Genomic DNA, 12,683 nt, shown 5'->3' on the forward strand with positions numbered 1-12,683 from the left:
GAAACTAAATTAAACACACTTGTTTCTGCAGTGTCACCTCGACACCTTTTCTACCAACTGGGAAAGTAAAAGCCAGAAACAACTTCACCGTCAAGTGATGATGAATGTTTCTGGATTCAGTTGTCAGTCGATGGCACCTTGATTGGTTGGATTCCACTGTGTCATCCACAGATGTGTCCGAGCCAAGTTAGGACATTCTTTTACATGAATAATGATCCACAGTTTTTTTTTATTGTATCCTGAATATTTTTGCCTCATTTGTCAAACATTGCACAAAACTTCATCACCTTCAAGTTTAGCATGTTTAATTCGGATAAATGTAGCGTTTTATTTATTGTTCTTCTTTGGGTTCAGAATAATGTCCAACCATTCGAAACCCTGTCAAATCGCTTTGGGTAACTTGAGAAATGCACCGCCGTCAAGCTAAAAATAAAAAGTCATTTTTCTTGATTCTTGAAAAGTTGACATTGTGGAGGTTCACTGATGATATGCCCCCTCTGTACACATCATGAAGCACAACATATCCAAAGACACCTGGTGGAAAATTCAGATTCCTGTGCTCTTTGTTCTTTGCAAAAAAGCAGGATAGACAGACCGCATATTTTCAACACAGTAGAACAGATTTTCCCAGTTTGAGCCGTCGTCCCTGTAGAGAAATGAACACCTGAGGCAGTCACTCATGGATGTCAATAAACACGGACTTGTACTGTGCTACATGCCATCTTCACACACTATTGTTTCTCCACTGAGGCCTGAACAAGAGACTCATTTTTGAGGCTTCATGCTGAATGAATTTTCCAGTCAAATATGGAGTGAAAGTTCCACTCTGTCGCACATTAAATGGGACATAATTTGTGGCAGAGATCAACATGGAATTAGCATACTTCCACAAATCCAGAAGGGATATGCCCTCTGTAATTAGCAATAATGCTCAATTCATTTTGGCTACGACCGTGTTCACTCTACAAAAGCACTCATTTAATCCCAGAGCCATACTTTCCCACCTCAAAAAATGCCACAGTGGAACATTTACACGTATATTCACACTTTTCAGCATCTCAAAGCGCTGCAGCATCTCCTAAGTAGTCTTTTGAAAAGCCTCAAAGTGTCATCTTTGGATAAATGCTGTTTTCAGTGGCCTGTAATGAATAGCACTTAAAATAACTGAATGGCTCTCGTATCAGGTTTAGTATCCAAAGTATTTTGGGGAACAATGAGACAGTATCACAAAGCAAGAGAGACAGAGAAGCAGAGTTGAGTAATGACCTCCTAATCTGCCTCCTTCCTTATAATCTCACTGTGCTTATTAACTCTTTTATGTATATTTATCTTCCAACAGATGCGGTAAGTAGTGACACCCAACTCTGGACCCACCCAGCAACGTCTCTTTGTTGAAGGATGGCACAGGTTGGATTCAGGTGCTGAGAAGAGGGTAAGTGCTCAGGTGTTGGATCATCACTGTCATTTTTACATGACGATATCATGGTGTTTCCCTCTAATGGAGCAGATCCTTTATCAAACACAGGATCTATACAAGTTTGCAAGTCAGCGGAAGTCGTAGTTATCAGCTCTGAAAAGGCCGCATTCATTCATCATCTTGTTTTCCGGAAAAAGACAGCCGCTGACGTTTGTTATGATGTGCACACATGTAACATGTCTGCAGCTCTCACAGTATCTGAGCAAGGCTGGTGTTATCCTCCAGGGTCCGCAAGGGTTCGCTTGACGTAAATTTTGTCATCACAGGGTATAAGCGAGGGTCTGTGCAGATGTCTGTGTATCCTCCAACTTTTTCTAGCCGTGTGGGTGTCCATGTGGCCAGTAAGCAACAAGGACACCAGCTGTGCATGTGCTGGAACACATAGACACTATTCTACTGCACAGGTATGGAATGAATGACTAGAACATAGAATAATAAAAACAACAATGCATCAGTGGTGTCCACTGTTGCCCCTGTGCAAGGGAGGATAACTGCATGAATATATTATTTAATTCAGTTCAAACAGTGACCATGTAGCAGCAAGGCTGCAAAAAACGGATTTGAATAGAATAGAATAGAATAGAATAGAATAGAATAGAATAGAATAGAATAGAATAGACTTTATTTATCCCAGACTGGGGAAATTATTGTAAACAGCAGCATCCAAAAAACATAAAAAGAAAGTACAAGAAAATAACAATAATTAATTAATTAATATGCATCCTGGTGTCTGCACACAGCAGGTCCAAGGCCCCACCGTCTCTGGTTGGGCAGTCCACATGCTGGCTGAATGTGGGGAGAGAGCTATGTATGATTAAAGTCTCCTGAGATGATGGTCATAGACTGAGGGTGTGTAAATATGTAAAACCGTTTCATTTAATGGTTATAAATTGTAAAAGATAAATGTAACATTTGTATAAATACTGATTTTTGATGTGGACATTATGTACAGTTTTGTTTGTTTGTTTGTTTTTTTTAATTTACTGGTTATTATCTGTAATTTAACAAAAGAGGATAAATCTGTTAAAAACAACTTGTAATTTTTCAGTTCCTCACATAGATTGATCAATAACGGCAAATATCTGTAACTAATTATAAGTTCTACTGATTTTAATACAGTAATGTAGTGTCATTTATGTACGCAAATGTAAATGAACAAACTACATTTTAAAAAATACGTTGTGTTTACAGTTTTTGGCCTTTTTAGCAGTTAAGATGTAAATGAATACTTTTTTCTTCAGTTTTACTCGTTATTATCTGTAATTGCAAAACATGTAAAAGAAAGAAAACAGTAAACAAAACACCAAAAAAAACTCTTAAAACTGTTTTTTTAAAAAGTTTATATTTTACAAAGTAGAAGAAAAAAACATTCTACTCTATGGTTGCAAACAGGAGTTTCATGTGTCTGTTTAAAACAGGAAAGCTTTAAATGACTTCTCAGCAATTTCATGGCTGTTTTGCCTCATTAATAGAACACCGACATTTGAAATGCTTCCCACCTGGACACTTGGATGGCAGCTCGAAAAAGTTTGTAACTTGCTATTTTGCAGAAGACAGTAGCATTTTACTCAGCTTGCAGCATTTACAGCTGGAATTGAATAGAAACACCCTGCAGCAGGATCTACTTCTCCACTGGACACTGATCCAGACCTTGAGTTTCTTCAAAGCTGACACTGGAGGAGAGTCCAAGTGATGTCAGTCAACTGAAAAGCAGTTGCCGACTATTATTAATAATCACCTATGTGACACTATTTAAGGAAAAATGTCACATGTCCTCTGTTTCAGACAAAACAAACTTTCTGACACTATCATGTTGGATGTTTGGATATTATTGGCATAATTTTAATATTGATATAGAATTGAATTTCCCTTCTGGGATAGATAAAGTATTTTTCATATCATTTCATTTCATTTCATTTCATATGTGTGCATATGATTTGGCGTTCAACCAACCAAAGTTTAGCTGTCTCTAACTCTTTTTTTTTTTTAGAGTTCCAGTGAAGCAGTAAAGTATCAACCAGTCATGTTTTTTCCACATTTCTATCTCCTGTTCCATTCATTCTAAATGAAATGGAAGAAATATGTATTCCTGCATTTAGCCACGTTGTAGAGCTATCTAACTGTACCCTTGTTTTTACTGTAATATTATTAATGTCAACGACAGTTTAAGCAACACTTTAACACTGACTGGGCCACAGGGTAGCTGGTTCACATGGACTGTAGCTGTTCTCATCATAGCTGTGATATTTGTTTGTCATCAGCATTACTTTATAACTTAAAGTAACCTTTGTGTGCACATTTTTATATCTTGGTTTCCACAAAGTAGACACAACCACTTAGAAGCATCCACGCACAGGTTTTAACATGTTTACTGAGAAAAGGCACAAATCCTAAGATCCAAGATTTAATCATCAGCATTGGATCATTCAAATAGAGGATGCTGTCTGTAGTTTACTCTGGGCTAATGTTCAGCGTGCATGACTCACAACCTTTTCAAAGCCACCTACAGGCAGGTAATATTTGATACCGAATAGATTTAGACTTCTTTTAACCAGGGGCTCAATGGTGTTAAGCTGAGACGCATTTTTGTGAAAAGGTCGTGGTTTCCTTGTCAAAGACCCAACATCAGCACCTAATTTTTGTGTTAGATTGAAAGAATATCACATGCTCTGTAATAAGCGCCTGCTTTGTTGTTGCTCTCATTGCACCCCTCCTCTGTGCATCTAAAATCTGATACAAGAGCTATTCAGTTTTAAGTGCTATTCATTACACCCCACTGAAAATAGCATTCATCCATGCCCTCTAAAGAGAGAAAGACTTTCAGTTTTCTGTCCCCCGTGCCTCTTTTTCAGAATCTCTGCTTTTACTGGCAGGTCTTCCCACCAGACCAACGGACTATAAATATGACCCCTCTGAATGCCCACATCCTTGCCCCTAAAATAAATCATGTGCCTTTCAGCTGCAGCAGACACATGGCACCTACCAGGACGGTCCCGTCTGTCTGCGCAAGCTGCAAATGAGACAAGCAGAGTTCTCAGATCACAATCTAGCAGCACACACACACATACTTAGGGACACCCACAGACAACAGAGCAGAGCAACCCTCTGAAGCACCCTGGGAACTGAGCTGTGCTGCTTCACTCCAGGGCCTGAACACATGGATGCCAGCTCTGGCCCAGCACAGGCCCTGCCTTGCTTTGCCTGTCACTGCTGGCTGCCGGCCGGCCCAGCGCTCTGTTACAGAGAATAGCAGCCAGTGTGGGGACGAGGGGGACTGGAGCTCATCAGAGGGGTTGACTCAGTCCTGCCTACTCCCTCAATGATGTGGGTCTGGCACTCTGCACAGGTGGAAAACGGAAGAGGGTGAGTGGGTAATCATGAGGGTGTTGGCCCCGTTCTGCCCACACAAAAAAAGAGCACAGCCCACAACTATGGCCCTCTTACCAGCTTGTCGTGTGTGGTTTCTTGAGACTGTCATCACAGAGTTTCAGCGATGAGAAACACAGACGGGGAGGAAGAGGAAAGAGAAATACAAAAAAGTAGGACTTGTGCCCGTTGGATTCAAGGAAAAAGACCTCCAGAGGGAAGTGTTTTGGTTTCGTGGAGGACCGAAACTTAGTCTGAGACTACAAAGTACTGAGCAAACTTAATGTGTCAGAGTGGCTGACTAAATACTAACAAACACATCGTACAGTTCGCCTGTTTACTTCTGCATCCTCGCTGGTGTGTGTACCCAAACGGAGAGTGAGCAAACACCGAAACCAACTAACACACCAAATGATTCACACTGAGCTGCTGAGGAAACAGGTAGACAAATTCGCTTTGACGCAAATCGCCTCTGACTTTTGCCAGTCTGTCAAAAGCCTCACCCTTCTCAGGCATTATCCGCGATGGAGCGATACTCTGTCCTTCCGTCTTCTGGGGGGAACGCCGCTGTTGTGAAGCTGGAAACAGGCTGCAGTTGTTTTCTTTGCAAAAACACCTGTCTAAACAGCAGCAAAGCCAAGGGCAAGTCTCGCCTGTCAGCGTCGGTGACAGCTCTCGACAAAAATTCAGCAGAGACAATTCCTAAGACGTCCACTCAAGCGAAACAATGCACGTGTGCTGGAATGACCCCAGCTAGGCCGCCTGGCTCCCCATTAAGACTCGGTGTTGTTTGCAGTAGCACACAGTCACTATTAGCAACACCTGGGAGAAGATGACATAGAAGATATCCACAGAAAGATACAGTCTTTGTCTTGTTTGTCTCAGTGGTTGCACCTAATCCTTCTAAATACATCAGCGGTTTCAGTGACTTTGACTAAGCGGGCAAAAAAAAAGGCTCAAACCAGAACCCTCTCACTGTTGTGCGACAGCAACAAAAGCATGGACTATTTAAGTGATTAATTAATACAGCTTACAACCATTTATAAAGCCGTTTGTATCATCTGTCCAGAGTGGATTTAGGGGCTTTTTCAATGAAGATTTACTGAACAAAGACCAGGTGCCTCATTAGCTACAGAGTCTGTATAGAGGGGGATCTCTGGGGTGGTCAAGTTTCGCTCCTTATGCTTAAATTTCAACACATGGATCCTTAATCTGTAATGTCCTCATCAGCTACAGCCCAGTTCCCATCATCTGCCGCTCATATGAGCACCTCCGGGGCCTGTTCCTGTTGGTTTGTGTGAGCGGCACAGAGTGAAAAATTGCAGGCCCAAATGTGGTAACAAGCTCACAAAGGTTGAGTAATGGGAAAGTCTGCACACATTCACAGGGCTCGTATTGTGGTAAAGCTACACTCCTCAAACTAACATCATTTGCTAATTCAGGGTTTTTGTAGGGTTGGCCAAATTAAATTTTAATCCTACACAGAATGCAACTCAATACAGTAATTTAACAGTAACTCGAGGAGCCAGCGCATGAGTGTAAGATGGAAAACCAGTAGGGATGATATGGCCTAGAATTATTTATTATTTCATCATGTGTGGCAGACAGTTGTACATGGATTAGGCAATTGAAAAATAATTTATTTAGGTTTGTTTAAAAGTGAAGTATGCATGATTGTAATCCAATACACTTTTTGTCAAATATCTCCTCATTGTTCACTATCTGTCAGTTCTTTGTGCGTATGTGTGCTGAAAAAAAATCTGGTTTCCCTGGCTCTGTAAGAGGGAAACAAAGTGGTTTGGGCCGAGGCAAACAACACTATGCAGAGATGGAGAATGCTCTCTCTGCACCAACGCTGAGGCTTGTTTGAATTTCTTTAAACCAGTCACCATCGTCTTGGGCAGGTCTGAGCCCAGGATGCAGCGGTGGTGCAGCTGCAAAACAGCAATGAGGAAATTGCTTTGGTTGAACATTTGCAGGCAGGAAGGTGAGAGCTGTCATTAGAATGGCTAATTCCCCAAAATAATCAAGCATTTCATTTTTCAGTTTTTCAGTTTGTGGGCTGCTGGATTTGTTCTGTAACTAAGGCGATTTTGACAATGGTAATTTTGGCATAAATAGCAGAAGAGGAGGAGAAAGCATTGTTAAATGCGCAGTGGAAATTACAGGTCTGTACCAGAAGTCTGCATCTGGTCAGAAAAGGAGACAGTAACTGTATCTAGCAGTAGTGATTGTGTTTATTACAGGTCTCATGGTTCTGACTTAAACTCCAAACTTGTAACTTTCAAACCAACATAACCACGTATGGCAGAAAAGAAAAAAAAAATTACAACTTCTTTATACGTTCTACGTTTTTAAGGAACATGCTTTTAGTGCTTGACTTGACTTGAGGGTGTTTTGTTTGTTTGTTTGTGTACCTTATTGCAAAATGATAAAAAGGTGCTGCCAGAACATTTTGCAGTGCTGACAGCACTGTGGAGGTAGGTCGAGCTATGCATGACTTCCCAACATACAATATCACAGATTTTGTATTCACAGATGCACTGCACACATTCTTTCCATGTTACATTTGTTTTATTTAGAAACACACATCCATGTGGCTGTATAACATCAACTAAACAGTCACTTTTAACAGTACATTCTTAGTTCTTTTAAAAGTGTACATTTCCTTGAAATGATCAGATTTTACAAGATGCGGCCTGATGATTGTTAATCAGTGAAAGGAGCTTTGAAATGGATCAGAAGTTGCATCTATTGTACACAAATAAATTACACTTATGGCGGCTAATTTGTTAGGTGGACTCCACATTAAATGCCATCGTACCAACATGTACTATCACGTAAAGGCTATTTTGACAAAACTGCTTAAAATCTAAGTTGTTTCTAACAACACAGAAGCTGAAGGACAGGTTATTAAAATGTGGTCAAAATGAAGATCTATGAAGCATTTTATGCATCATAGCCATTCTTCAATGCAAACTTCTGTTCTATAACGGACAGTTGAATAAGGCTATGTAGAGAAATCTAATAAAATGTTTTACATTTCAGCTTAGCTTGACGCTCAAGTACTTCCTGAGTCATATTCATCTATCTATATCAACACTTTACCCACACAGCATCTGAATGTTCCTCCAACAGGATGAACCTGGGAATGTCACATTGTGTGAAAACATGAAGCTAAATCATTGAAATGGACTGTAGACTACAAGATGATGTATTGATAGATTGGTATAGCCTGACGAAAAAAGAATAGAAAATGTACATTTTGATTAAAAATTGAAATATTTCTATGTAAGACAACAGTACACAGTTCACATCACATCACGGCTACAGCAAGCCCCTAATTGGCAAATAGAAAGCTTAGATTCATTTCCATCCACTACAGCATTTTAACACCTATTTCCCTTCTGTTCTACTGATGAGCACCACAGATATTAAGAATACCTCAAAAAATCCTATGAGTGCGCCTTTGGTTTCTCTTCCCTGTCTATTGTCCCTTTAACTCTTACCATGAATCTACTTTGCAGTCGTACTGTAGGTAAAGACACAGATTAAACAGGTTTTATTAACATAATGACTCACTGAATTAAATGCCCCTAGTAGCAATGGTAGAGGAAAATATGCCTATATAGAAAAATATTTTCAATTACCAGAGTGACTGATTTTAACTGTCTTCCTCCTTCAAACAATCAGCTTCATGCTAACGCATAAATCAAGTAAAGAGTCTTTTTTAAAATATATATTCAAGATGATTCTTAGAAATAAAATGATAGCTGCGTGTAAACTTGAAAAAGCTGAGGTTTCCTTTTTGGCAAACCACCCAAGAAATCATTTCTGCTAAATATCCAAACTACAGGCCAAGGCCTCGAAACCGCACAGTCTGTTCTTTATCTCACTCATACAATGGACACACAGGAACACAGAGAACACACTCTGAATACTTTTCATCCACTCATCCCAAAAATCCTGAAAGAGAAATACTGACTAAAGACAATTGTACATCTTTTTGTGTGTGTGTTTTGTGTGTGTATAGTCTGTGTGTGTGTTTTGTGTGTGTATAGTGTGTGTGCGTTGGAGGGGATCACTGCACCACACACATGGAGCTGCGAGGAGGGTTGACTGTCCGGGCCACAGTGTCCTGACTGTAGTTCACAATGTCCGCCTTGACCACACGCTAAAAAAACGGAGACGCAGATGAGCACACATGGAATTAACAAGCTGCATTCAAAAGAAAGCTAGCAACCTCCACAGAGGCCACTGACACAATTCAGCCCCCACATTTTACAGATTTACAAAGAGCGTGAGAAAATATACTCTAAATAAGCTGTTCAAGGCTTTGCTTTCTCACTGATTCCACTCTCATGCCTGTGCTCTAAATATGAAGCTACAGCCAGCAGCTAGTTAGCTTAGCGTATCATAGCACAAAGGCTGCAAACAGGAGGAAACAGCGAGCTTGGGTCTGATCAAAGATAATAACAATCAAGGCTAGTGGGTAGGGGCGATGGCACCTTTGCAGTGGCAGCCCCAAAACTCTTTTAACAAACTCAAGACGTACACATTTCCAATTGCTTTTGATTACTCTTTGCGGTCCTAATATTTGAGTAGTTTGGATTTATCTTGTAAGTTACTAAAACATAACCCCTGTTTCTTTAACATTTCTTGGTGCGTGGCTTGAAATCTATGTGATAATTTAAGACACTGTTCAAAATGTTTGACCAGTGTGTAGTGCTCAAGCCAGTCAGGAGGCAGACTGAAGTCACGCTGAAGTCGTATTTGTTCTCATCACATCCCTCTGGTGAAATCACTCCGCTTAGACGGCACCTCTTAAGCTTAGCATTTCTACAATGCATTTTATAATGTTTCTCATTTATCTTTTTATACGTACACCAGTCATCAGGGTGCCAACTTGTCATTGGGAGCTACTTGGGGTTAAATGTCTTGCCCAAGGACATTTTGGCATGTGGAGGAGCCAAGGATCGAACCCTGCGATTAGTGGAAAACTTGTCTGCCACCTGAGCCACGGCCACCACAGCTTAGATTCCCAACATAGTTTAGAAAACACTTTAAACTCTGTGATAACACCACAACAAAAGAGATGCAACAAACTCTCCCACTTGATTGCTCTACTTTGTCTAAAGCTTAAATCTGAACTAATCACTACTACGATTCTGCTGTTTGCTACAACTACAAAACTACTGTTCTATCACGTTTCTACTGATATGTATCTGTGTAACAGTAGAGACATACTTCCAGCTATTGAACCAAACATATTTTGCTTTGCTGGTTGTTTTCATGTCTAATTGGGCCTTCATCCTGTGGGTAGTCCACCAGCTCAGCCTTCACGATCCTCTGAGCAGGTTCAATGCATCAGAGAGGAGGACGAATGGAGAAAGAGATAAGAAAAAATAAAAGGAAAGGGACAATGACAATGACAGAAACATGAGATAAGTGTGCAAAGAATAGAGAGCACAATCAAATAAATTACAGATAGTTGATGAGAAAGGATGAATCATGGAGTCAGTGTTAGAAATAAAAGGTGTTGAAACAGACAAAGAAGTGACACATGACATCAGTGGACAGAAAGATGAGGATGAAATTAGTCCTAAAGTCAAAATCTGGAACTTTCTTCAATTTTAAAGCAAGCTAAGTCACAAAAACACACTTAAGGAACGAACTTTAGACACTGTAGCTCAAGACTGTAACCAATCATCATTTTTCATTATCAATTAGTTGGTTTGTTTCTAAATAAAATGTCTATATTCTAGTTATTTTCTGGACCCAGTGTGACTGCACTATATTGCTAGATTATTCTATCAACACACCAAATCTTAAAAAACAATTTGTTCAAAACATAAAAGAGGGACAAAAAAAAAAACAGTCCTCACATTTGAAAGTGACAGGATCCAGCAAATGCCACATATGCTTAATAAATGTCTCTACCCACTTTACAGAATGTGTTTTCCCTACTACACTCTATGAACGAATGATTGTTGATAGTGCTGCTCAGCAAGAGCAAAAAAACATCTCTGTGGAATGCTTACAGGTATTTTGTGAGGAACGTATCATAATCTAAAGCATTCTAAAGTTGTATTTTAAGTTAAAAATACAGAATTTGTGAAGGCAGCCATGCAGTTTTATGGTTTATGATCTCCTGAATTCAAGTTCAAATTAGCCTGTATTTAGTCAAAACGGTGCAAAAGGCGGTTGGACTCTCTGCTGTATGGCCAGAGAAGAGCAGCCCACATGGCTGAATACAGGGCCCTGGTTGGCTGTCTGATTAACGAGCTGCCGATGCCTGGTGTCGGAGTCAGTGAGTGATCCGTGGCCTCGCTATCTGATCCAACAGACAGAGGACCATGACGGAGAGGACTGCCAGGCAGATATAATACTGTCGGAGGTTGTGACCCTCATGTTCAGCTCTCTAAGCCTGACAGCTGATAATGAGGCTCTGCTCACCCCACGGCTATACCCCGAGCCATGACCTGCTCAGAGCCTCATCCTGGATCTCTGACAAAAACTGGGTGTAACATTCCTTTATGTTTACAACATTCTAAACTTTATTGTCTCTTTTTTTTTTTTTCAAGATGAAAAAGTGAGCAAAGTAATAAAATACATTCCTGTAGATCAAATGGTCTACAGAAATAAGACAAACATTTTGAGTTCCAGCTTGATAAATATGAGGATTTACTGCTTTTCATTGGGTTTAGGGCCATTTCTTGGACAAAACAAAACATTTGAAAACGTTCCTTTCAGATCTGAGATTGTGTTTTGTATTTTTACTTTTTTTTTTTCAATTTAATACACATAAAAATAATTATCAGATTAATTCATAATGCAAAATCACCTGCAGCTCAAACCACAGCACATTCAGCTGAATGTATACTTCCCTTATTCTTTCTAGAAACATTCCTACCCCTCGTTTTTTTGTTGTACAACTACTGTTGGCATAAATATCTTGATAAGGATATGAAGGTACTGAACGTATGCCAATCAATCATATGTAACTGCAGCAAATAATACTTTACAAATGTTTAATATCATAAACCACTATAGATTTTATTTTATTTTTTCTATTACACACTATGGCTGATATAAAAAAGTTATATCCTTACTCTGCTTTGCTACACTTTGTGTATTTATCAAGGGCAAACTGGATCCAGCCACTCACCCAGCTTGATTAGCCTGGATTAAAGCACTTTGCTTTACTGACAGAACTATCAAGGGAGGAGTGGAAGAAGAAAGTAGATGGACAGCTCCATTAGTTTGTGGTCATTTTCAGTTAGTCAGCAGCTTGAGAATTTGGCCAGTCCTTCCCCTACATGCTCTCCCTTCTCTGGGGGTCCTGACCTCTCTGTAGCCCCTAGGCTCATCAACCACTACCCAGCCAGTGTGGCTCCAGCCGCTCATATCAGACCCAGGATTAATGCTTCTGGGGGAGGTGACCTTGTAAATCCTACAGCTGCCACCACTGGGCACCTTGGTCTGGCTGGCAAGCTGAGACCCTGTTTATTCCCAAAACGGTGGGAGATAAACCAAATAAATGAGACAGCCAATCCTAACCTCCTCACCCCTACAACTGCCTACCTTTAACCTCAGACTTCACGCATTAATGTGGTCAATGTGGGTCTATTTACTGATGAGCAGTGTCAGTGGCAGGTATACCATCAGAGGAGGCACACGTAACAAACTCATGTTTACTCAACAGAAAGTCCTTTACAGTGTGTAGTGACCTCCATCGACCTAACACATTCCCTGTGACCTCCTTTAAGTTCAGGCGTAACACTGCACATAAAGCTGGGAGAGAAGAACCTAAATAAAAAAAATCATCTAGGACTTTACA

At 40.2% G+C, this 12,683-nt stretch overlaps 1 protein-coding gene across 1 annotated transcript in view; it reads right to left on the reverse strand.

Moving 5' to 3' along the window:
• Positions 1-7,398: 7,398 nt before the first annotated feature.
• rab28 (RAB28, member RAS oncogene family) overlaps positions 7,399-12,683 on the reverse strand; it is a 31,095-nt gene continuing 25,810 nt past the window's right edge. The window contains exon 7 of the mRNA XM_008295231.1: positions 7,399-9,017. Coding sequence (XP_008293453.1) covers positions 8,925-9,017 — 93 coding nt within the window. The 3' untranslated portion in view covers positions 7,399-8,924. The remainder of the gene's footprint in view (positions 9,018-12,683) is intronic.

Source organism: Stegastes partitus, unplaced genomic scaffold (assembly GCF_000690725.1).
Source record: "Stegastes partitus isolate 25-593 unplaced genomic scaffold, Stegastes_partitus-1.0.2 Scaffold22, whole genome shotgun sequence".
Taxonomy (NCBI): Eukaryota; Metazoa; Chordata; class Actinopteri; family Pomacentridae; genus Stegastes; species Stegastes partitus.